This window comes from Danio rerio, chromosome 25, assembly GCF_049306965.1.
Source record: "Danio rerio strain Tuebingen ecotype United States chromosome 25, GRCz12tu, whole genome shotgun sequence".
Lineage (NCBI taxonomy): Eukaryota > Metazoa > Chordata > Actinopteri > Cypriniformes > Danionidae > Danio > Danio rerio.
In genome coordinates, this window is record NC_133200.1 from 30,567,116 (window position 1) to 30,595,073 (window position 27,958).

Consider the following 27,958-nt stretch of genomic DNA (forward strand, 5'->3'; position numbering starts at 1 on the left):
GTTTCCCGTGCAAGACACAACAATGCACAGATTTTCAATAATAGCTATTATATAACAATAATTACTGTATACAAGGAACATCAAAAAGACAAATTATGACATGCACAGGATACTACTTTTTTTTAAACTTTTTTTTTTTTTCAGATCAGATGTCATATATGTTCTGCCAAAACTAAAACACCTTTGCATTTTTCACAAACTACACACAAACACATACATTGACAATCCCATTAAATGGCACCAAAATCTGTCACACTAGGCTCCGACAACAAATTCCATCCTTAGCAAAGCTCTACTAATAATGTTGTGTTACGTAAGGTAGAATTGGATGCTTTTCAAGGTTTAAAGGATCCGTTTAGCATCAGTCAAGTCAATGGGAGGATGTGTGAATTGCCGCCAGACTTAATTACCAACTAAAGTCGTAAGGCTTTTTGCTTCGTCGTAGGTTTTGGTGTCGCGCGAGTACAAACTGGAAAACCAGAGCGATTCTCCTTCACACTAGCAGTTCAATTCCCAGGCCTCTTGTTAGAAGCAGTTAAACCAAGAGGCCTTCCTTCAGAACTAATGAGTCTACACAGTACAGCAGACAAAGACATCGAGATTAAAGGGTCGATGTTGAGTTTATACACTCCTTAGCCTTTACCATAATGTGGAATGGAGTTTTTTTTTTTTTTTTTAGTTTCTTTAGACGCAGATCTCTCTCTCTCTCTCTTCGCTCGCACATACACATCTTCTGTCGCTCTTCACACGCCGTCTTTGTGTTCTGTCGGGATTAGCTGGCTCTTGTCAAAAAGAAAAGGCGGATTTCGACTAATGGAGAGAGGGATTTGAAGAACAGAACAGGTTTACAAGTTGCCTTTAGCGCTTGTTTGTAAGGAAAGAGCTTTCTCTAAGCTGGGCCTATTCAGATAGTGTGAAGAGTTTGGAGAGAAAGGCACAACGGCTTCTAACTAAACTGGCTATTGTCGACGGTTAAGCAAAGTTTGGAATGATTAGCTTAGCCTAATCTTTCCATGCAACCGTTCATTGTTTGGGGGTGGAACATATGCTGGCTACATTTGATTTGGGAATGACAATAGCTGATTTAGTAAACTTTTTATTCTTGTTACAGCCATAAAAAGAACATTAGGAATGTTTATGTTTTTTTATTATAGATATATTGTTTATTTTACTAGTGACTGTTATGTAATATAGGCGAGGCAGTGGCGCAGTAGGTAGTGCTGTCGCCTCACAGCAAGAAGGTCGCTGGGTCTCTGGTTCGAACCTCGGCTCAGTTGGTGTTTCTGTGTGGAGTTTGCATGTTCTCCCTGCCTTCGCGTGGGTTTCCTCTGGGTGCTCCAGTTTCCCCCACAGTCCAAAGACATGCGGTACAGGTGAATTGAGTAGGCTAAATTGTCCGGAGTGTATGAGTGTGTCTGTGAATGTGTGTGTGGATGTTTCCCAGAGATGGGTTGCGGCTGGAAGGGCATCCGCTGCGTAAAAAAACTTTCTGGATAAGTTGGCGTTTCATTCCGCTGTGGCGACCCCGGATTAATAAAGAAACTAAGCCGACAAGAAAATGAATGAATGAATGGTTTTTAATATACAAATGTGGGACATTTACAGTGAGGGAAATAAGTCACAATTTTTCTCAGAAAACATATTTCTAAAGGTACTGTTGACTTAAACTTTTCACCAGATGTTGGTAAGAACCAAAGAAATCCATACATGCAAAGAACAAACTAATTAGAGTTTAATCAATGAAATGACACAGGGATAAAAGTATTGAACACATGAAGAAAGGGATGTGTAGAAAGACAGCGAAAGCCCAGACTGCAGCTGAAATCTCTCAGTAGTTCTTCAGCAATCCTCCGCCCTCCGACATTGTAAATGAATATTAGCTGCTTTAGTCCAGCAATTACATGAGCAGGATGATGAAGATGAAACCAGGGTGAATATTTCAACGCGACAATGATTCAAAGCACAGCCAAGGAAACTCTAGAATGCTTTCAGAGAAAGAAAACAAGCTGAAGAATCAATCACCTGACTTGAATCTGATAGAAAATTCAAAATTAAGATCAGATTTGATAGACGAGACCCACAGAACCGTTATGATTATTACACTCCGTTGAAGTCTGTGAAAAAAATCAGACGTTAGCAACGCAGGTGACTTTGTATATACTCTTAAAAGATGTGTCTTTAAGCTGCCATCACAAAATAAAGCCTTTTATATAAAGTATCAAATGTATTTCAGTACTTTCTCCTTGTATCATTCCATTAATATTACACATGACTAATTTTTCTAATTTATTTATTTTTTGTTTTGTTTTATCTTCATTTTTGTATTATTTTGGGGTTTACCAAGATCTGGTTAAATTCCTTTTTAACAGCTGCTTTAGAAATATTATTCCCAGGAAAACAATATGTTCAATACTTATTTCTCCCACTGTATATTGAATGCGTGAAGTACAATAGTCAATTTCATGTGTAATACAAAATATGCGTAAGAGGCAGCTGATGAGCCATTTTGAGCCATTAGAAGAAGGAAGGGCTCGGTGTTAGACAGTATTTTAACTGTTCTTTGAATCCATATCTGATGTGAAGTTTGTGGAAGTGTAAAGAGTTTACAGTTTATCTAGACAAAAGAAAAGTAAACTGTTGCAATACATGGTTTGGTTTTACACGTCAAAAGTTTTACACTTGGCTCCAGCTCTTATAGAAAGGGTGGATTACGATGGAGATCTTCATTACAGTTTCAAATATTTTCTAAATGATGTCTAAATATTTTCTAAATGAAACAGAGCTTGGGCATATTCAGAGTATTTGCAATTATTTCTTTCTTTTTTCTGTTGGTTTAATTTCTAATAAACGAAACTAATTTAAAAAATATGGTAGCCCCCTTAGGAAATAGTTTTTTGTTTGTTTTCTATTGGCAGCAGAACAAACTTAACTTGCCTAGTTAACCAAATGATTATTGTTCTAATTAAATAACTAAAAGTTAAGGCATGATCATGTTTTATTTTTGTAAAATAAGTGTAATTTAGAGACATTTGCCTTTCATATAAGCCACTTCTGATAGCAAATGGTCAACTAAAAATCAAGTTAATATTTGTTGTTTTTAAAACTTGGATAGGCGACAAGACTTTTGCCAGGTAGTGTATATTTTCAGATTTTTACATTTTTATTCAAACAAATACTAATAAACACTTTTTTTAAGAGTGCAAGTATTTCAAAGTTTATTTTTTAATAGAGATTGCATATTATTAACAAGAGTTGATTCTAAATTGTTGGGTTACATTATTTTATTTTACTTAATGATTGTCTTTTTTTCCCCAAGATATTTTCGATTGTTTTTCTTTTTGCATTTTACCTTAATCTCATTTTCTAAAAACAAATTTAATTTGATATTCTTTTGTTTAATGTTTTCGGTTTGTGAAACACTTCAAACAGTGAGATTTTATTTTACTTAAAGATTGTCTTTTTTTCAAAGATATTTTCAATCGTTTTTCTTTTTGCATTGTACCTTAATCTCATTTTCTAAAAACACATTTAATTTGATATTCTTTTGTTTAATGTTTTCGGTTTGTGAAACACTTCAAACAGTGAGATTTTATTTTACTTAAAGATTGTCTTTTTTTCAAAGATATTTTCAATCGTTTTTCTTTTTGCATTGTACCTTAATCTCATTTTCTAAAAACACATTTAGTTTGATATTCTTTTGTTTAATGATTTCGGTTTGTGAAACACTTCAAACAGTGAGTCAACTCATTGTTCGGTTCTGATGGCAGCTTTCAAAAATCTTTTGAGTTTTAAGGTTGCAACAGTGGATTCAAGGGCATTTGGTATGAATGAGCAGGTGTTGTACAGAATAAAGCAAACAATTGAACATTTCCTCCTTGATTTGACAGACCTGACGGCATGGGCACAGTTACAGAACGAGAGAAGGAGGAGTTTGAGGAGATCAGGAGCAGATTGTTGACTTTACTGGAGAAGCAGATCACACATTTCAGGTAACTCGAGCTGTCACATTTCCTTCTGTCCATATACAGAGAATATTCAACAGAATCTACATCAGTTTAACTGGAGTTTAACGTATTGTCAGCTAATGGATTGCAGGTAAACTAACCAGTTGTTGTGTCGCTTTTAACCATTCGCTTTTAACCATAACAAAAATGGAAGCCGTTTCATTTTCCACTGTTTTGCTGATAATGAAACCCTTTGGAATGCAGTACAAGTGCGCCAGTTATTGCATTGGCAACATGATCAGATATTTCTGTTTTTGAAACTTCTTTTTTCTCATATTTACAATGTTAGTTGATATTACTAATTGATTTATTGGTTGATTGGTTCGATCATTTGTTCATTGAGTCATTCGTTTGGTTGTTTGTTTGTCCATTGATTTGCTCATTGATCAATTTGTTGTATTATTGATGGATTAATTGATTGATTGATTGATTCATTTGTTCATTTATTCATTCATTCATTCATTCATTTTCTTATTAATCCGGGGTTGCCACAGAGGAATGAACCGCAGCGGATGCCCTACCAGCCGCAACCCATCTCTGGGAAACATCCACACATAGATTCACACTCATACACTATGGAAAATTTAACCTACCCAATTCACCTGTACTGCATGTCTTTAGACTGGGGGGAAACCGGAGCACCCGGAGGAAACCCACGCGAAGGCAGGGAGAACATGCAAACTCACACAGAAACGCCAACTGACCCAGCCAAGGCTCGAACCAGCGACCATCTTGCTGTGAGGTGACAGTACTACCCACTGCGCCACTGCATCGCCCTGATTGATTGATTGATTCATTCATTCACTCATTCTACCCAAAAATGAAACATACTCATGGTTTACTCACCCTTTACTTGCTCCAAACCACTTTAAGTTTTTTTCTTCTGTTAAACACCCCTTTTGATGATCCATTTAATGCATTTTGTTGAATTTAAGTTACATTGCATCTTCATGCCAACTAATTCTCATTAGATTTTAAGTAGTGTTCGGTTAGAGTCAGGTTTAGAGTATGTTGATGTACTTGCAAAGTTACTTATAGTCAGTTGAATGTCTGCTGAAGGAGCAGTGTCAGCAGATATTAAGCAGACAGTCTACTAAATCTCAAACGAGAAGTAATTGGCATGTAGTTGCAATGCAATTTTAGTCAACAAAATGTTAAAAGGGGGTATCAAAATAGAGATTTGGGCTGGACTAAAATTTGAATCCCACTCCCACCAGGTTTTAGTCCAAACCCGACCTCTCCGGCTAATATTCAGCATTTGTTGTCCCGCTGCCTGACTCGTTGTCTACTCACTACGCCCTATCCTGCTAACGGGCGGGGGTAGAACAAAATCCAAAACCACCCAGCTATACAGAGTCCAGACAGCCTATTACAAGCTGTCTGTTTAAACGCACACACACATAGATGCACAGCACTAAGCAAGTGACACACACAGAGACAGCATCACGCTCTCTCTCATTCACACACACACACACACACACACACACACACACAGACTGCGCAAAGCTCTCTCTCTCATTCACACACACACACACGTAGACAGCAACAAACAAGCTAAACACAGCATCACGCTCTCTTATTCATACACATACTGTACATACATGTGCTCGTTCGCTTGGGATTCGGGAGCGATATTGTTAGACCGCCTGCTCCAGTACAAAGTTACACCAGTTACTGACTGCTCCCGCGCTTTATTCGGAAATGTATTCCGGCGCCGCAAGAAATCTGGTCGGGTTCCGCAGCTTCTATGGTACAGCCAGAATGCAGACCTCTACATCAAAATATAGTCTTACCAGTATTTAAAAAAAAAAAGCTGAAACCCTGCAACCATTGACTTCTATAATAAAAAAAGCGATGCACTGAGCAATGAAACCCATTCATTTCAATGGTTGCCACCACTTATGCTTGTAATAGCTCTACTGTGCTTTTATCGCAACACTGGTGAAATTATGCACTTTGACTCTTTCATTCTCCAAAAATAGTACCCTCAATCAAATGTGGCTATTTAAATGTAGAATCAGGCAAGTTACTTCCAGTCCAATTCACTTCCAAGTTACTTCCATTAATGCATTAAAGTTACTGTCATTTAAATGTAATTACAGAGTTGGGTGTAACGCATTACACATTACTGCTTTCTAATTACATTTTTGAGGAACGCAGTAATGTGACGATCATGTATACATTTTTAATTTGTGTACTTTGTGTACGTAAAAACAAATATTTTTATGAACTGCTTTTAACTCGACCAGCAACTTGTTCAAGTGCTTGAATAGAAAGCATTCTTCGACAATACTTGTTACCAAGGAGGACACCGGCTCCCAAAAACACAGCGCCCCAACTCAGTCAAAACAGGCTAAATTGGATTTTTGTGCAGGATCAGGAGTGAATGTGTCTTCTAAACATGAAGAAAAGCGTAGCTGCTTGGGGGAGTTCATATATCTCATCTTTTGTGTGCGCGCACTTATTGGGAATGCATATCACTCGCGCTCGCATTTCCCAGGTGCACAGTTGAAAACAAGAACTGATCAATCAGCTTCAAACTTTATATGAAATATCGACATTTTGGTAGATTAATTACCTCAGACAAACACTGAACACCCAAACACTGCAGTGCTTTTTCAAACTATGGATGTCAATTTTTTATACTATGGATGTCAATGGTTACAGGCATCCAGTTTTCTTCTTAATATCTTCTTTTGTGTTTAAGTGCTAAGAGCGAACAAGTGAATGATGCGCGAATTTCAAGTTTTGGGTGAACTCTTTTAGTCTTTTGAATATGTCAAGCTGCTGTGATCAACTTATTGTAATGTTTTTATTTTTATATTTTATAAAATTTTATTTTATATAATTAATAATGTGATCAGATTACAATTTTTACATAGTTGTCAGTAATTTGTAATCTATTACTTTTTTAAAGTAACTTACCCAACACTGGTTATTAGTTAAAAATGTGTTAGAAATGTACTGCGTTACATTTTTCCTTTACTTTGTTGTTTCATCAAAATAAACCCAAAAGTATTACTACATTTCCAAACATTAAATTTGTTGTAAATTGTAATTATCCGGTGAGATTTTTTTTGGTTTAAATATTAAAATAATCTAAACCTCTTTCAACAATAAATGCACTAAAGTATTTATTCACTTTTGTGACACATGACGAAAACAATGTGATAAGTTGCCATACCAACCATATACAACGCACAATACGGGATTACTGGTACTAAAAAACTCAGAAATGTACAAGTTCAACAGAGCATTCAAAGTTTTACTAATTTACAGATTGTTCTTTATTTTTTTTTCTATTTGAAGCCTCAGTTTAAACATCATGTACTTGCATTGTAATAACAATGTAGTAACATGTAGTTACAATGTAGTTACAATGTAATAATAGAATATTCAGAAGTAAAACCCCTATATAACATCTCCGTTTACTCCTATACCACACCTCTTTCTGATAGGTTCTTATTTTAAACCAACTTTCCACTGCCCACCCGCCCGCCCTTAGAATCCTGGAAACACTAGTAAAGGGAAGGGGGGTTTAAGTCTTGTGGTAGCAGCAGCACCTAATAACCAGCTAAAACCACTCAAACAAAAGCTACAAACAACATCTTGGATTATGCAAATGGAGGCAATGCTGGTTCGGGGCGTGCCGGGGATTAAGTGTGGTGCCCAGCCCAAGCTGATTAGAGCTTGTTGAGTCATTTGGTAAGTGTGCCTCTTGCCCCCCATGCACAAAAAAGCGTCAAGGGCTGTTCGGAGGGGACTCTCACACCTGTGGTATGAGGACTCCATGAGAACCACTTCCCTTTCACCTTCATTCAACCCGCCTGGCATTGTCCGAACGCACGCTGACACCTGTCCCTCCTCGACAGGCTTTGGAAAACATCTCTATTTAAGAGACGCAATTATTGTCCCATGATAGCTGCGAAACAGCGGTTTGTGACTGACTCCTTCAGCTTATGTCAGTCTCTGCCAGTATTCTTTTTTTAAGCTTTCATTTAATTAGTACTCAAGTTTTACCCCGTCTTCTTGCCTGTAGGTACTGTTTCCCCTTTGGCCGACCGGAGGGGGCTCTTAAAGCCACGCTCTCTCTTCTTGAAAGGGTGAGTGTCTGTTAATTAACTACACAGGCTTTTGCACAGTAAATGCTTGTCTCTTGTGTGCGGACTGGCATTTGTTTAATGCGTAATAAATGTGAGAAAAACGTGTGCTGTGTGTCTTTCCATAGGTTCTGATGAAAGACATCACCACAGCGGTCCCACCTGAAGAGATGCGTAAGATTGTGCAGAAGTGCCTGGAACAAGCTGCGCTCATCAATTACTCCCAGCTCACCGAATACGCCCAGATTGAAGGTTTCTCACCATATATATATATTTTATGTTTTAAAATTATTTAATAAAATATATTTCATTAGTTTTTGAATACATTTTTTTTATATTGGTAAAACTTTTAAATAATGGTCCATTGTTTAGTTCATGTATTTACTAACATGAACAAACAAGTAGTAATACATTTATTGTGGCATTTATTCATCTTTGTTGACGTTAGTTATTATTATTTAAGTTAAATAGTGTTAGTTCATGTTAACTGAGAGTGTATTAACTAATTTTAACAAGCACAATATTGGATTTTAACAATGCATTAATTAATGTTGAACTATAATTAATCAATTATTGGTAACACTTTAATTATAATAACTGCACACTGTGAATCATATATTAAGCATTAGCAAATAGTGAATTCATTATTTGTTGAGCATCAACTCTACATTAATAGACGTTAGTAAGCAGTTTATAACTGCGGATACAAATGCTTTATTCTTGACTTATGAGCACATTTAAAATGTGCTTAATGATTGTTCTTTCATACTTCAATTATTATTTTTTCATTACTAAGGTAAGTATTGCATCATTTACAAACCAGTTATTCGAGAGAAGTTTAAAGTTTATTCTGAAAGAATGAGCAAGTAAATGATTAATAAACTATTCAAAGTAACATTCATATATCTTATTGTTTAGGCCTATTCAAATATTTATTTTGTATGTTAATAAATGCTTTATTAACTCAACTTCATCCAGTTTTGTGACCTAATCAACAAATTTTGGGCACTATGAAAAAAATACTTTAAAAAAAGTACTTTTACCGCACACACACACTGTGCAGCTAAGGGGCGTGGCCAGAGGCACTATAATGTTACAGCAGAGGGAGCTAACATGCATCCAAACGCTGCTATTTACACAGAGCTTCTTCTGTTTCTGTATTTGTGCTTTCAAATGATGCAACACAAACACAAGTGCTTACAGTTCAATAATAATTATGTTCCAGAGAATTATAAAATACATAGCAACCATGATTTGACAAAACACAGCTTCCAAAATCTCTCCTAGTTCAGTGCTGGATTCGGGTAAAATCTCCTCAAAGAAGGAAAATCTTCAACAAGCAGAAGCCGTAGCCTGTGAGTTTTTATTTGTCAAAATTGATCATGACATCTGCAGTGTCTAGCCTTAACTGTATGTTGTAGCAAAGATGAAAACAATGGGAAATGCTGTTTGGCACCGCTAACAATTTAGCTACAAATTCATATTTATTAGTCAAACTGCTGTAAACACACACACACACACACACATAGTCTTCACTTGCGCGTAAGTGTCTCTTTATGTGTGTGCGACTGTGCAGTGTCACTCTATAGGCAGCTTTTCCTGCTCTCTACATCTCAGATAATGAACTCGCAAAAGATATGTGAATGACTCCTAATACTTACACATGCATATTCTGAATATATGTGAAAGACGTTGTGTAATGCGTTGAGTTAAAAAAAATAGGAGAACTCGCCTAACTCGTGTAGCAGCAGAAAACTTCATCAAGGCTCACACAGGTTGCATCACACATCTTGTGCTTTATTCTTCTGTCCTCAGCATCACTGTATATTACAGAGAAATAACTTTATCCGAGCATCAGAGAAAAATAAAAATAAACATCGGTCCCGCTCACATGCACTTCTCGTGTTAAACGCGTCTATAGCCAGTTTACACACACACACACACACACACACACAATGGCGATCTCTTTTAAAGGAGCCGCACCCCATTTTCACTCATTACAGACACTTGTCAGATGTTATTTCAGAGAGCAGGCATTGGGTTGACTGACTGTTTACACAGCACAAAACGCGTGCTTGTACGGGCGCGACGTGGAGCCGATATGACCAATCAGAGCCTCTTGAGGGCAGGCCTTTTAGAGAAACTAGGAAATATGACAGTCGTTTTAATGTTAGCTGAATAGCTGTATATAATCAAAGTGAGATTTCTAAAAAAAAATTAATAATTTAATAATTTACTTTAAGTGAAATATAAGCACACATTCCTTCGCATCTTATTAACACAACTAAGCATTAAAATTACATTCTGGACCACCCCTTTAAAGTTGATCCCTGTGGGTTGATAATTGCATTATACTAGCATGACTTAATATGTTGCGATCATGTTTCTAACATTGATTAGTATATTGTTAGCATGATTCCAACATGAGTTAGCAGGTTACTAGCATCATTTTAGCATTTCATAAGTATTTCAATAGGATGTTAAAAATATTAGCATGTATTAGAACAGCTAGTTACAGTCTATGGGAGAGTTGCTAGGGTGCTGAAATTGGTTGCTAGGGAGTGGCTAGTACATTTACAGATCATATTTAATTGGCTGCCGGCTAGATTAAGTTGAAAAAGGCAAGACTATTTTGTAGGACAGTCTGATGCAGAGTTATGAGCTCACAAAGTTTGATCCAATGTTAAGTCAATTACAGGTTTTTTACAATGGAAGTCTATAGGACAGTTGCTAGGGTGCTGAAATTGGTTGCTAGGGAGTGGCTAGGAATTTTAAAGGTCATCAGTGGTTGGCTGCTGGCTAGACCCGGTTAAATGAGGCCATTCTTAAGTCTGTAGGACAGTCTGATGCAGAGTTATGAGCTCACAAAGTTTGAACCAATGTTAAGTCAATGGGACTTTTCAAAATTTTCTGGGTTGTTTTTTGAAACACCGAAACTTGGATCACTTGGAAAAGATATAGCAACTCAAGTCAGACCAGTTTGAAGGTCTGGCGAAAGTTTAAAGGATGTAGCTTTAAAAGCTTAGGAGAATATATACTTTAATCTCAGAAGAAGTTTAAGTGAGATAACAGTAAGGTGGCTTCCTCAAGCGACCATAATTATTGCATTGCATGACAGACTATCAAGCATAGCAATGATTTTTGCAATTTTGGCATAATTTCACATTGTTGTGTACACTGTAGTGTAAAATAAATAAATAACTTATTTCAGCTTAATTTAATTATGCTTTAACATTTAAAAATTAGACAACTTTCAAAGTTATCTGACAGCTGGGATATTTCTGTTTATGTTTCCAAACTGAATTCTGAAGTATTTCTTTAACAGACCAAGTTGTCATGATGCCAAACCCACTAATAGAAAAAGAAACCATTGCATTTGCAACTGACAATAGCCCCTTTCACACATACAGACAATTACTGGCAATTTTCCAGAAAGGTATGTGTGAACAGGCCCTGTTTGAAAATACCGGTAAATTTGTTTCGGAGAGAGAAGTTATAACATTACCGGTAATTTGCCAGAATGCTGCGCTGTGTGAACGCAAAAGGAAGATTGCCAAAAAGAGTGCATTTACGTCTAAAACTGGTGTGAGATATCTACTCCAGCCAATCAGAACATTCAGATGCGTTCACATCCACACTGCTTATAAATATAAAAGCCTTTGAATATTTTTCCAGACACATTAAGCTGCTAGTTGTTAGTCGTATTACATTTGTATGTTTCTTCTGAATGCCAACTGTGTGAAAAATTATCCATAAAATGCTTATAGTATACCGCAGTTAGTTTACTTTCAAGCTCTACTTCAGTTGCTTGACACGTGTGCATGTGAAGTACAGCAGTGCACCAACACACACACTCACACACACATATTATGTACATCTCGACATGCAAAGGTGTTCCTCCATGTTTTCAGCGTAGTTGTTCACAATACTTATCCATCCACAGAATTTGTAATGCAGTCAAATGTGTAAACATTTATCTGCGGTTCACGTTTCTGCCTTTGGATGTCTCTGGGACCAAAGCAGCTGCATGAAAACTAAAGCTTTCGATAAATGTAAAACCATAAAACCATCAAAAAAAGCCCGACCCCTTTTACGTTTACAAATACAAGCGCAGCCGTTTAAAGCTCATTTCTGGTTAGTGATGTCAGAATTTACCTTTATTTTGTAATGGATATGTCAATGGTCTTTTCCAGAAAAATTCGGGAACGTCCTTGCCTGTGTGAACCAATTTTTTAAATTTAGCGGTAAAATCGTTTCAGTAATTTTTTTCCAGATATTTACCAGTATCTCTGTAAAAGGGGCTAATGAGCACTTATTAAGATCAACCAAACACACGTTGTCTGAACAAAACATTCTTGAATTAATGTATTTATTGATACCCTGCCAGTCTATCATTGAATAGATAGCAACTCTACAATTTTGAACATTACATTACACTACACATTTAGACATTACTGTATGTCAGTCAGGTCTGGCTATCGTGTTATAATTATGAAAAGATATGAATCAAGTAGGTAGTTAGCTCAAGTTGTCAAGATGTACCTGGCTACATTCACAGTTTTGTTTATTTTCAGAAGAATATTCTGTGAATGTACTTTAGCCGACCAAACCCTTAGTTGAGATCTGTTGCTTTTCATTTTTTTTTTTTTCTGTGAATGCATAGAACTGTAGGCATTTATCGTGAACTTTCTGACGTCTGTATGTTATCAGATAACAGCCAAGCATCTCCAGAGAAAAAACTGGAGGACATGATCCGCCTGGGAGAACTGTGTATGGAAGTGTTACAGCAGAATGATGAGCATCACTCTGAGGTAAGACCTGTGAAATATCACTTAATCATTTATTGATTCCTTCAATGAAAGCCATCGTTTTTATTATATCTCTGTGTAAAGTCTTTTTTCTGTGTTGTTTCTCTTATTGGGCTTCATTTGTGAAACGTTCAAAAATATGTCCCTGTTTGCATCTGGTATTAAGATGCATTTTTGTTGATCCAATCACAAGTGTACAACGCAAAGTACAGGTATAAATGGAGTGTGAACGTTTTTACCTTGTCAACTTTTGACCGCATTTATAGGGAATCAAAAACACATTCAACCGGATTGCTCTTGTAGTATGAACTAAACAAAACTAAGCAAAAACTCAGGGGCTGGAAAGGTTGGTATTGGAGGCAAATGAATAAAGTAAAAAGATCTCTCATTAATCCAAATATATTTAATAATTTTCTAACGTATAAATAAATAGACACAGCAAGTATTTTTCTGCAGATGACGTTTTTTGAAATTCTCCTTAGACAGCAGCTGTCACGTAGTGCCCATAAACTAGTGTTTTTCATAAGATACAGCTCCTCCACAGAACTTCACACTGGTAAACACTCGCTCCAATAGGCTGACTGCTGTCCCATGGCTCTCTGCGTCACCCATGCTTATCACTATTATTAAGCTGACCAATCACAGAGCTTGCACAACGCGTCTTTCTGACATCAAGTTCAATTTTTTGAAAGGTGCGCGTCGGCGTCAGACATGGCGATGGGTATGCAACCATGTGAAGGCTCTGCCGGACTATAAGCATGAGATTGTTGCAAACGTGTAAACCAGCAACAGATTTGAGTCACGTGCATGCGGTACTAAAAGTAATCGAAAAAAATGACCTAGAAAAATTTGATCGATTAAACAGTGCATCCAGAAAGTATTCATAGCGCTTCACTTTTTCCACTTTTTTTCTGTTACAGCCTTATTCCAAAATGGATTAAATTTATTTATTTCCTCAAAATTCTACACTCAATACCTCATAATGACAATATGAAAAAATATATATTTTTTAAATCGTTGCAAATTTATTAAAAATACATAACCATGTTTCATGAGGATCAGCAGCTCTGCCCATTTTCCAAGTCTCCTTAACCAAACACACCTGTGTCACAGGGAAGACGCTGACAATGGAGTGCAGATCCCAACACAGGATGTTTTATACAGAGAATGGTCAGACAGGCAATGATCACCATCAGGAGCAAACAGATCCAGAGTCATAGTCGAATACACAGACAGATGGTCAAAAGGCATGCAGCAGGCAACGCAAACAAACTAACAAACAAGGCTAGGGTCAATAACACGACAGGACAAGGCAAGGAAAACACGCCGTAATGTTAACTTGACAGATTAACAAGACTCAGCAACTAGTGTAAGTGTCTGTGCTGCTTAAATAGTCCTTCAACAATCCTCCAGCTGTGTGCATGCAATCAGACCGGATTAGGAACTGGTGTGAGTGTGTATGGTGCATGACTGGATCTTGTAGTCCATGATGGCAGATTTATAGTCCGTCTGCGATCTGCACTGATAATCATAACAACCTGATTCAGCTCAGAGACTGAAAGACCTGTAATTAGTGTGACAGACAAAGGACACATCCAAAACATGCAGTGTTGGTGGTCCTCAAGGAACATGGTTGAGAGACACTGATTTAAAACGTACTTTAAGTTAACATACTAAGTAATTTTAAATATGTCTCTTTTTTATTTTATTTGCTTTGTTTTTTTCTAGTCCTTTACACATCGATTGATCTTTTACCTCTGTACTTTTTAATGGAGCTACATAAAATAGTTTATTATTATTATTTGCAAAATGTCTAATGTCTAAGATCTAAAAATATACAATAGAACAGCTTTACGATAGATTTACAGAAAAAAAAAAATCATGAACGAGGGTTATTAAGAGCAATATTCAGCTCCACCATTTTTGTTTGGAGACATGGTGAATTCACCATCGATCCCATCACGTCTCTTCCAGTCCTATGAAACATATGCTCAAAGAAGCCCGCAGTCACGTACAAAGAGAATAAATCTTTGTTTATCATCAGGCCTTTTGGCGTTCCGTGTTACTCCAGAAGGTATTGCATGATCATTTCAGAGCGGACTCCTGATCATTTACCGTCTTGCTGTCCATTTACTTCACCACGTTGCCATAACAGCTGTTAGCGAGTGACAGCTTACCCGTCCAGTGCCAGCTTATAGTAGCGGCACAGGAAAACAACGCCCACGGCCCATCTGCACAAGGCCAGTGCCCACTAACACTCACGTCAACATAAAAAAAAAAACTGAAAGATCGAAAGAAAGTTGATCAATCATTGATGTTCAGGCATCGTTGACAGCGAGAGCGATCATTTCTCTAAATAAAAATGTTAATGTAGACATCTGCTGGCAAGGTATCGGGCTATTTTTAGGCCTCAAGCTTATAACAGCTGTCACAGATGACAGAGACAATGATGCTAAAACGCTTGTGCCTAACAAGACAAATGTCCCACATGCTGTCACTAAGGAAACATCAAGGTGTGTGTGCCCAGATCTACATTAGCGACATTATCTTTCACACTCACACAGTTTGTAGAGTAAAAGCAAAGGTGTAAAGAAATGTTTCTTAATGTTCACTGTGTGTAAGAATCTGATTATTCACTGCATTTCATAATTCTCCTTCTCCCTCTTTACCGCTTGCCGTGTGTTTGTAAATGCATTAGGGAAGAGAGGTAAGGTTTGTTTTATGTTTGTTTATGTTTTATGTTGTGGTGTGTGTCAGATTACCTAGAAATACTTCTCTGTGTCTCTGTACATTCACTCATCCTAATATGATGAAAATATATATAATATATTATAATAACATAATAAGTATAATGAATACTCCTGAAATAACTGAAAACTTTTTGTTGTTGCTGGATGTCCCATGCTACAGTAGTAGAAGACAGTTTTACAATTAATCAAGGCACCTCACAGAAAATAATCCTTACAGAGCTATGATTGTAGCATAATAAAATCCCTAAATTAGTGCAAAGTGAACAGGCCATTGCTTTGAATGTTTTCTCGCCGCTGTTGCCACTGGCTTGCATGTTTTAGGACCCATGGAGCTGCATGCGATGGATTTGCTCTTCAATTCTCTGCAGGGAAAATAAAACGACACTGAACTGAACTAGGGCGAAGCAGTGATGCAGTAGGTAGAGCTGTCGCCTCACAGCAAGAAGGTCGCTGGGTTCACTGGTTCGAGCCTCGGCTTAGTTGGCGTTTCTGTTTGGAGTTTGCATGTTCTCCCTGCGTTCGCGCGGGTTTCCTCCGGGTGCTTTGGATCCCCCACAATCCAAAGACATGCGGTACAGGTGAATTGGGTAGGCTAAATTGTCCATAGTGTATGTGTGTGTGAATGTGTGTGTGTGGATGTTTCCCAGAGATGGGTCGCGTCTGGAAGGGCATCCGCTGCGTAAAAACTTGCTGGATAAGTTGGCGCCTCATTCCGCTGTGGTGACCCCGAATTAATAAAGGGACTAAGCCGACAAGGAAATGAACGAATGAATGAACTGAACTAAACAGAACTTCAACACTAAAAACTGAACTGACACTGTTTCAAATTTCTATAATCTTCGATGTGAAACTACTTTGACACAATCTACATTGTAAAAGTACTATTGATGTATCATATAAAGATGAATTGAATTGAATTGAACAGAATTGAATGATGCGAGCACATCTGCGGCCACAGTAGCCTCTAGTCCAGGGATATAGATTTAGCATGGACGTAGGGGGCGCGTCCTTACCAATATCCGCCAACTATTGAAGTGTCCCCACCAATAGTTTAATTCACTTGCGCTGCCAATAATAACTTGAAGATGAAAGGGTTAAATCTCGTCTCTCAGTCCCAAACACATACTGTATGAACATTGTGATTGGCTGTTCCCTTCCCTGCTTTCAGAGGCTGTAGCTGTGTTCAAATACAAGCAGCACCAAAACTGCAGGTGAAATTACTTTGCAACAATAAGGTTTGTGAGGTGTGTGAGGATGGCGGCAACAGAAAAAAAAAAAAATGGTGGATATAAGAAGCTTTTTTCAATGAAAAGTGTAAATCAAATACAGTTAAATTTAGAATTATTAGCCCCCCCTTTGATTAATTTAATTTAATATTTTCATATTATGCATAACAGAGCAAGTAAATGTTCACAGTATGTCTGTTTTTATTTTTTCTTCTGAAGAAAGTCTTATTGTGTTATATTTCAGCTAGAATAAAAGCAGTTTTTAATTTTTTAAGGTCAGATTGATTAACCCCTTTAAGCTATATATTTTTTCGATAGTCTAAAGAACAAACCACTGTTAAGCAATGACTTGTCTAATTACCCTAACCTGCCTAGTTAACCTAATTAACCTAGTTAAGCATTTAAAAGTCACCTTAAGCTGTATAGAAGTGTCTTGAAAAATATCTAGTCAAATATTATTTATTTCATCATGACAAAGATAAAATAAATCTGTTTCAGAAATGAGTTACTAAAACTATTATGTTTAGAAAAGTGTGGGGGAAAAAAAATCTGCTCTCCGTTAAACAGAAATTGAGAGGGGATAAAATGAGGGGGGCTAATAATTTTGACTTCAACTGTAAACTCAAGTTCCCTACTGAATAAGGCCATCATGATAATGCCGTTAATGCTCATGCTGTTCCCACTTTAACGCACAGTCTATCATTATAGCAGACTGTCAGTCTGTTAATAATATGCCCTGAAAACTAACAGCAGAATGTAAAAGTATATGATCCCTGCATCCTCCAAATCTCTTAGAGTAAGGTCCAATTTCGGTTGAATTTGTCAGAAAAACTACAGCCTGTGTGCTTTATCTATTATAATACTGATATATGAGGCATGTTTCATTGGCCAGAAGTGTTTATTAAAATCTCACTTTATCAGTTAAAAAACAACTTTAACATTACACTATCAGGCTCATAGTCAGCTTATTAAAAGGGGTGGTTATTTGTTTTTCAGAAAAACTAAACCTCTTTGCTGTTATTATTTTAATTTTCTATTTAATTATGAGGTATACATATTTTAGTGACATTTTAAAAACGAATGTTTGTTGGATTAGCTTGTCGGATAGTTATCATAACCACACTTTTGATGTACTAAAAATATTTCCTACCATTCTGTTAAATTGCTTACCGTACTATTTTATTTTTTAAGTGTTTATTTACAAATGTGTATTTAAACTTTAAGTTTTATATTACAGTTTAAAAATAATATAAATTTTGAATAAAGAAATATGAAAAGATACTTATTTTTAACATACAAATGTATTATCATCCATCATTACATTTAAAAAAACATAACAAAACTGAAGCCTCTAGACGAATAACAAACTGGCCAGCACATTAAACTATCCTTAGTCAGAATTTGGCCATCTGAAAAAAAAAATATTCAAACATAATAATAATAGTATTAATAATATTAATACAAATGTTGGTCTTTCAAACCACCTGAACCCCCCTTGGCTATGGACCTGACTCTTTGATTTGACTTAATAAATTGCATGAAGAGTGAATGAATAAGTTATATATAAATATATATTTTATATTAATAGCAGTTAAATAAATAATAGCAGACTATAAAATACAACACATGGTAGGCCATAAAAGGTGAAAAATACAAAAGTAATGTAATGTCCAATGTGAAGCCTTGTATGATCACTGGATGTCATAAAACCAGAGTCACGCAGAAACACTTTAAATATTTTATTTTTGTTTTTATTTCGACCTGCATTTTTTTTTTTTAAGAAAAACACAAAAAAATAATAGTTGAGCTTTGTACATTTATCAATGAAGGAAAACTACCAGCCTTTACGCTTAGTCTTGTAATATAAAATGGGGTAGGTCCGGATTTAATAGCCTTACGGTTCGGATCCGGAGTCCTGACTTTAAGAAGCCCTGCCTTATACTGCTTTCAGCTCTAGGGGTATAATAGTACACAGAAGTCACAGTTTGGTACATTTCTTGGTATTGGAATCACTGTTAGATACAGGTTTGTTTCGGTACAAGTAACAAAACCCTAGTGCTTGCTTTTTAATATTATTTTGAACAGGCAGACTTCTTTTGTCACAATGCGCTATAGAACTGAAAAGTGTCTTGTGATAAAGAACAAAATAAGTAGAATAATGAAAAATAAACCTTAATGAATAGGAGACTGCATATTAAACATTTAAATGTTGAGCCCAACCCTCTCTTAAAACATAAAAAAACAATAATTGTGCTTAAGATTTAGTAAACTTTGAAACTTAAATCTTTTAAAAGCAAATATCATAACACAGGCATATCTAATAGCTCATAATAACATGTATTAGCTACCTCTTTGATAATATTTTTGAGATATTGTAATATTTTCATCAAGAATACGCAGATGAATGTAGGCTCCTGCAACTGTCTCAGAGTTACTATGGCTGCTGCTGGTAATTAATGTTAGTAATTTTAGTTTAAACTGTGATGAAAAATAACTGAAACAGCATGTGCATTATAACAATTTTGTTAAACAAATTTCAGCATACAATTCTAAAGTACCCTATTTTGTGTTCCAAAGAATAATAAAAGTTTGTTGAATTTGGAACAACATTAGCATGAGTAAATAATTTTTCATTTTTGGGTAAACTATCTCTTTATATCTTTCTTATAAAATTATTAGCACACTAATTAAATTTTGCCAAATGATGCTGATATTTAAAAGCACCGAAACAAACAGGTCCATAACTTAACAAGACCTTAAACTTTTTGATATCTCTGTCATGCCCCCTATTGTTGATTGACTGGTTTTAGGTCTCAGTCTGACACTGTGATCAAAAGCAATTTTAGATACTTAGTCCAGTTCAACTCATCTTTATTTCTATAGTGTTTTTTAAACAGTAGATTGTGTCATCTTAACATAGAAGTTCTAGTAAATTAAAACTGTCAGACCAGTTTTCACAGTTCAGTTGAGCTGAGTTCAGTTTAGTTTAAATTTCACTGCTGAAAGTCCAAACACTGAAGAGCAAATCTATCAAGCTCCACAAGTCCCAAACCAAGCAAGCCAGTGGTGACAGTGGAGAGGAACAAACTTTACCAATTGATGAAAGTGAAGGAAAAAACCTGGAGAGAAATGGAATCATGGAATAAAATAAAAAAATGCACACCTTCCAGCCAATCAGAATCAAGAATTTAGACAGACTATGAAATAATGGATGATAAAAGAGCATTAAATGAAAACATTATATTCTGAAGGAGCCTGTGATACTGATGACATAACTATAACTTTGCAAAACTATTCAAACATACTTCATTACATACACCTGTCCAACTACTCGTTAACACAAATTTCTAATCAGCCAATCACATGGCAGCAACTCAGTGCATTCAGTCATATGGACATGGTCAGGATTTTCACGCACAACCATCTCTAGGGTTTACAGAGAAGAGTCAAAAAAAGAGAAAATATCCAGTGAGCGGCAGTTCTGTGGGCGCAAATGCCTTGTTGATGCCAGAGGTTAGAGAAGAATGGCCAGACTGGTTCCAGCTAATAGAAAGGCAACAGTACTCAAATAACCACTCATTACAACTGAGGTATGCAGAAGAGCATCTCTTAATGTACAGCAACATCTAACCTTGAGGCAGATGGGCTACAGCAGCTGAAGACCACACCGGGTGCCACTCCTGTCAGCTAGGAACAGGAAACTGATGCTACAATTGTCACAGGCTCACCAAAATTGAACAATAGAAGATTGGAAAAACGTTGCCTGGTATTATGAGTCTCGATTTTTGTTGTGATATTCGGATGGTTGGGTCAGAATTTGGCATCAACAACATGAAAGCTTGGACGCGTCCTGCCTGCATTTTCTTGGCACACATTGAGCCCATTAGTACTAATTGAGCCATCATGTCAATGCCACAGCCTACTTTAGTATTGTTGCTGACCATGTCTATCACTTTACCACCGTGTACCCATCTTCTGATGGCTACTTCCAGCATGCCATACAGCGTGAATCATGTCAGACGGATTTCTAGAACATGACAATGAGTTCACTGTACACAATCGACCTCCACAGTCACCAGAACTCAATCCAATAGAGCATCTTTAAGATGTGGTGGAACAGGAGATTTGCATCATGGATGTGCAGCAAATCTGCAGCAACTGCGTGATGCTATCATGTCAGTATGGAGCAAAATGTCTGAGGAATATTTCCAGTACCTTGTTGAATCTTTTTCATTAAGGATTAAGGCGGTTCTAGAGGCAAAAAGGGGTCCAACCCAGTACTAGTAATGAAGTGGCCGGTGAGTGTATGTGTGTACTGTGCATATATATTTTCTAAAATTTCAGTAGCACGCTATTATGTAATGTTCCTATATTATATATCTAAGTATTTTTTTCTTTCAGTGAATCATTATCTGCATAAAATGCCAGCAAAAAACAAATTGTGAGAAAATGTCTCGTATATAGATGTTTTGGCGTTGTCAAATGTTTCATTTTTAATTGTGGTTGATATAACAATAATATGTTAAGCACACTACGCACCTGTTAAATAAGTTTCAGGTTTGTGTCAGAATCTTTTTCAGACATATTTATTTGATCCACTCTCTTGTTTCATTTTTAATGCCTTTTAATATTTTTCTGAAGGACGTTTTGGGACAACCTACTGTATAAAAGAAAATCCATCTGCGATTTTAAAAACATAAATTCTGAAATAACACAAAAAAAATTTTAAGCAGGAATGCGTAAACCATTTTTCCAGTCAACCATCCTGACCCATACCTAGAACTGATAGAAAAGAGTATGGAAATATACTTTCAAACTCTAATGGCCAAGGATTTTTTGAAGAGGTTTTACACTGAAACTGATACAGCAGTGAACGATTCATTCTGATGTTTGTCAGATCTGCGCCATTGAAACCCAGCCGCTGAAAGCATTGAAGACAATCTCCCTCAAGGCCAGCGACTGTAAAACATCAAGTCAGACAAGAATGATGTTCGCCCCCCTCCCCACGCACTCGCTCGGAAATCCATACACAATAGCAGCCTTCAATAAGTCAGCATTCTCCTTTCCATCGCATATTCTTTAACGTGGCTGATTGCACTTTTATACCCATTTCTCGACAGCGACCACTTTGGACAGAAAGTTCTTGGCTCGCATGCCGGTGCAAAGAATACAAGACAACATGGACTGGCTTTCTTTGACGCTATCAATTAAGTTGGCTGCGACCGTCCTCAAGAATCAGTGTGTGGAAGAATGCAAAGAGAGAAAATGCTTTGATGGATCTTTTCAGAAGGGCCTTCAGTGCACGTACTGGCAGACAATAAAGAGCTTGGCACAATGTAGGAGGACTACACAATTTAAAAAAAATTTTTTTTTTTGCTTTTGTCAGGGGAATTCAGTACGATTTATGGGTTCGGATCTGCTGCAGATGACCACAAAGAACGTGTGGATGGCTAATTGTCCTTTTTTGATCTTTAGCCTTTTTGATTCTGCTACTTTTTGAATACAATATCAAGTATGGTATTGATAAACAAATAAATAGATACGCACACATTTTGCATGCATCTAATCCACACTCTTCATAATTTAAAGGAATATTTACCCAAAATAAAAGTTTACTCATTGTTTACCTGTCCTCAAGTGGTTCCAAACAGTTATTAATCAATATTTGATTATATAAACAATAGTCAACATTTGAAATGTGTCAAAAACCTTCACCAAATGTCCCAAGTATTCAGCAACACCCATACTTGTCTTACGACAATTTTGAAATTTGATCCACTTCAAATGTTCAGTACTGTATATAATACACTGATGTGAGTATTTACCAACAAAGGATTAACAAGACTTTTACCGCTATTAAAAATCAGAGTTTTACATTTACTAATGCTTTATTAAAATCAAATTTTGTTCAGTTATTTAGCAAACGCTTTTATCCAACAAATCGAGTTATCAAACCAGAAAAAGAGCAACAAGTACTCCATGCAGGAACAGGACATCAACATGACGTCATATTGACGTTGTACCCCATTATACCCCATTGTTGTGGGGACATTGTATTTTGTTTGAAGCTTAAAATTGGGTTGACGCCAGAACCCAACATCAGGAGGACGTTAATGTCCACCGTCCAACATAAAATCAACCTAAAATAAATACCAAATATTAACAGAGTAATCATGTTAAACCTTGACGTTATGTAGACGCTACCACTATGACATCTATTAGATGTTGGATTTTGGTCACTTTTCAACACAACCTAAAATCAACCTAATATCAATTAATTTTGATGTCTTTATTGGACATCAACATAACTTTGTCCTTAGACGCTGGCTAGACATTTTGGTCACCTGACGTCATGACTAAAATCTAACCTAGTATTAACTTCTTTTGATGTTGTGTGCCTGCTGCATCTTTAGGTTTTGTCTTAAAAATGACAGTATGAACGCTTAGTAAAACAGTATTAAGATTGTGACTTGGATCAAACAAGTCAAAATAATAATAATCGTCAGGGTTCCAATGGTTCATGGGATTTCGTTTATATCATAATGTATCTTATAAACCATCTAATGCCTTCTACATCACAATTGAAAAAAAAAAAAATCTGTTAAAATCACCGCAACAAAAGCATTAGAAATGTCATGGTCAAATTTCTCATTTTAGCTATCATGTTAAAATAGTCTTTGTCTGAATGATCATGGCTATGAGCATTTTGCATGCTGCTTATGTGCCCCTCGCACCTGGCGTTTTAACTGCCTGCTGTGCCTTCCATTTTTTCCGTTGTGCTCTGTGCACTGGCAGTTGAAAAAAAGGAAACTCTAAGCGGAAAAAGCGTATAACGTTACTCGTGTCTTTTTCATTCTCCAATCAAATGAAAGCAGAGGCGAGGTTTCCGTCGAGGTTCCTGCAGTGTTTGTGTTGTCAAGACAACTACAGAGACTTTTGAAGATGAAGGAGAGACTAGTGGTTGTTTTGGATTTTCAGGAAATGTTTGAAATTTTGAATATCACATTATTAAATATTAAAATTATAACAAAATCAACAACTCGTGCACAATACGCAGGTGATTCAGGCGTTAAAATGGCACAACACTTCTTTTTTTTTTTTTTGTCAATAAAAAGGCAGTGTTGTACGCCTCACATTTTTGCAATGTAAAAGCATGTTCGGTGTGATCGGTCCCTAACAGTATATTTTTTTAAACCTTTCAACACCTCCTCACTATAGCAGGCGACGTTACAAATGAATCACGCTGCTCAAGTGAACTCCTAAAAACAACAAGCATTAGTTATAATACCAATAATGGTAGTTTAAAGATATGTAAGACCAAAACACATATGATGTTTGGAAGATATGTATTAAGAAATGCATTGGCATGCAGTTGGTCAATCTTTTTAGGTTGTTCTCAGAGCATTGGTCCACATCAGAAGAGCCTATCCTAGGAAAATAAGTTCAATAGATGAAGCGAGATTCTTATTGTACATACTTTTAACATAATTGAACTACTAAACTTTGTGTAATTAATATTTGTTAGTTAAACATAAATTAAATGAATTAGAACAAGATTTATGCAATAATATCTTTAAACCCCCCTTTTTTTTTAATGGTTCTTTTTAATTCTGGAGTACGGAGCTGTGTAAATTTGGCAAGTAAACCAATCTCAGAATTTAACTAATTGGTTCAGGCTTTTTTATAGATATATATTTAGACCATATTCATATCTATTAACTGATTAAATCTTATACTATTCGGTTCATCTTTGGATTGATTAAAATTCTTACATTAAAAATAAATAAAACAGACAAATTAAGTAAAATCTGAAGGTTTACTTTATCGTGGTTTAAGTGTGCTTAAGGTTATGAATGTTTTGGGATTTACTGTATACATGGGGTAAAAGTGAAATGTACAAGTAAATCTTTACAAAGTCAAATATGCAGGAGCAGAATCAACTTTCCATTCTCTCTGTATTTATCTCTCATCTTTGTGTGGTTATTTTCAAGGTCTCTTCATTGTATTTCTTGTCTTCTGCTGGCTTTAGCTGCTCCATTATCACATTTCTGTTGTGCTTTTTATAAGAGTATCCATACATGGTGCTTGGCACTCAGTACCTTATTGTGTTTTCTTTCTTTTGTTATGTTTTGGGATTATTCTTTAAGATTGGCTTGTCTAATAAATACAGAAAAATGGTCTTCATACTAATGGGTTGTTCTTTGGGTTTTTGATGGGTGGTATAGATTCGAGTAAAATGTTGATTTTGATTAAACAACTGATGAAATTTATTCAGAATTTCAGTTGTTGTCATTACAGCATTAGATTTCTTAAGACAAACAAAAAAGTAACATGTTTTCAGACATGTTTATGATCATTTTAGACAACACAATAACTACAATACAATGTGTTAACTTCAGAAAAGTAAATAAATCAATATTTGGTGAAATAATCCTACTTTTCAATCACAGTTTTTCTTTAAAAGTCAGCTTTTTAAAATAATCAAATATATACATGGTTCTATATTTAGTAAAATATTTTTCTTCTTTATTCTTTAATTTACATTTGAGGCAATTTGAGACTAATTTTGAATATATATATATATATATATATATATATATATATATATATATATATATATATATATATATATATATATATTTTCCATTTGGATTGTGAACATTATATTCTATATTTTTATTTTACTTGAAGATAGATGACAAAAGCTTCTCAATTCTAAGGAGATAATATTTCTCAGTGTCAGTATTAAAAATCAAAAGTTATTGTAATTTATATTTTTCAAATGTGGAAGAACGGTATTTGTCCAGATTGAGTGGAATAATAGTATAACTGCAGTTCATATCACTAAAGATCTAATTCCTTTATCTTAGTTTTAAAACACTAGCAGAAACTTCAGGTTAATATTATGCATTTTTTTAAGTTTATTATTATTGTTATTTATATTATTATTATTATTACTATTATTATTATTATTATTATTATTATTATTATTATTATTATTATTATTTAAACAGAAAATACAGTATGAACAATCTGATATAGGCATGGACATATACAGTTGAAGTCAGAATTATATAATTTTTAGTTCCCCTGTTTATTTTTTCCCCCAATTTCCTTTTAAAAAAATTTCAAAACATTTCGAAAAAGAAATTAGCTTAAAGGTGCTAATAATTTTTTCCCAAAAATGTTTTTTTTTTTTAAATGTAAAACTGCTTTTATTCTAGCCAAAATAAAACAAATAAGACTTTCTCCAGAAGAAGAAAAATATTATCAGACATACTGTGGCATTTTCTTTGCTCTGTTAAACATCATTTGGGAAATATAAAAAATAAAAATAAAAAGTCAAAGGGCTGCTTTGTGTGTTGTCACGCTTAACAAGCCGATGAAAACTGAACTGGTTTTTAACAATACAGATGGCATGGAATGAAACTGAACAGTGTGAATTATTGTTAATTAATTAATTATTAGTATTATTAATTATAAATGTATATTAATAAACTATTAATTATTCATTTAAAATAATAATAATACTTATTATTATTACTTAAAACCAGAAAATATAGCATGAACAATGCACAATACATAGACTTTCTTGCAGTACAGACAACAACAATCAATTATTAATAATAAACAATACATAAATATAACAATAAATACATACAATGCAGACATGGATGATAGCTAAATATTGACATTTATTTAGAAAAGCTGGCGCATCGAGTATACTAAAAGTATACTACTTTAAACTGTTCCCGTGCTCCGCCATCTCACAATATAAATACATATATTAACAAATAAACTCTGCTTGCCGTAGTTTACACAGGACTGGTGGGAAATATGCATTGACACAGCTTCCCTCCAGGACCGAGATTGGTGACCCCTGACATATACTGTACAGTTCTTCCCAAGCATTCCTCAAAGCCTTCCTTAATCTGTCCTTCTATTTGTTCATATCGGCTCATATCCTTTTTTTTGCAGAGGATTTGTCTTTTAATGTCAGAAGCAGACATTACAGCAAGTGGCATTTCTATTCTTTGTAGACATAAAAGCATTGTTCACTAACGCTATTTTAATGTTTAAAATACAGACTCTTGGTTACCTGAAAATATGCCCAAAGTGATTCTGTACACAAAATTTACACGCAAAATTTATTTAAAAATAAAAAAATATAAATATTTTTTTGGACTTATGGATGTTTGTCACATGCACTCATTTGTTTACATTGATCTTTTGTACGATTATTTATTTTTTATACATGGCGTGGTACGATGTAATTTAATGCATTGCTTCTTGTTCAGTCAGGCAGTGAAAATCATTGATTTTTTTAAAGAAACCAGATCTTAAACGCTGCGATTTTATAATGGCAGGACAGTTTATTGGAAGCGCCTGAGCTGGCTTATTCCAAATTAAAAGTGTGCATATACCCCGTTGTCCCCAATTGAAAAATCATCCTCATACGACAAGCATACCTGTTCACGCATGGTCTATATTTTGCAGGCCTTCTCCTGGTGGCCAGAGGCGATGGCTGAGCATGCAGAAATCTTTCTCTCACTCTACACAGTGGACATGGATGCAGCATTGGCTGTACAACAGCAAGACTCCTGGGACAGTTTTCCCCTATTTCAGCTGCTCAATAACTTCCTCCGGACTGACCGTGCGTATTATTTATCTTTCCTTTTCCTGTGGGTCAAACTCAAAAAACATCTTCTAAAGAAAGTTCTTAAAGTGAACCCTGGATATAAACACTTTAATGCCTTAATATAATGTAAAAATGTTAAAGTATTTAAGTTATTCCAAAAAATTCACATTTACTTTGAGCCATGAGCACCACTATTGTTTTCAAAAACTGCTTTTCCAGTATTGTGCTGAATTGTTCCTCAAGCAGAACCGTTCCATTCCGTGCCAAACCGGGCCAGACAACATGGATACGGTTTTATTTTCCACTGTCGTGCTGCAACATAGCTCTTTAAAACATTACACAAAACACATCAGTAGTTGTCTTGGTAACGCAATGTAAATGGCTCATTTTGTTCAATTAAATTTAAATAATAGCTGAAACTAGTTTTTTTC

At 35.5% G+C, this 27,958-nt stretch overlaps 1 protein-coding gene across 12 annotated transcripts in view; it reads left to right on the plus strand.

Moving 5' to 3' along the window:
• cadps2 (Ca++-dependent secretion activator 2) overlaps positions 1-27,958 on the plus strand; it is a 365,750-nt gene that overhangs the window by 282,193 nt on the left and 55,599 nt on the right. For 10 of the 12 annotated variants that reach the window (XM_073943221.1, XM_073943224.1, XM_073943223.1 and 7 more), the window contains exons 14-18: positions 3,888-3,989; positions 8,044-8,107; positions 8,233-8,356; positions 12,815-12,915; positions 27,386-27,542. In XM_073943221.1, coding sequence (XP_073799322.1) covers positions 3,888-3,989; positions 8,044-8,107; positions 8,233-8,356; positions 12,815-12,915; positions 27,386-27,542 — 548 coding nt within the window. Of the gene's footprint in view, positions 1-3,887; positions 3,990-8,043; positions 8,108-8,232; positions 8,357-12,814; positions 12,925-27,385; positions 27,543-27,958 lie in introns of all 12 variants that reach the window. The other 2 variants (XM_073943222.1, XM_073943226.1) reach the window with 1 other exon arrangement.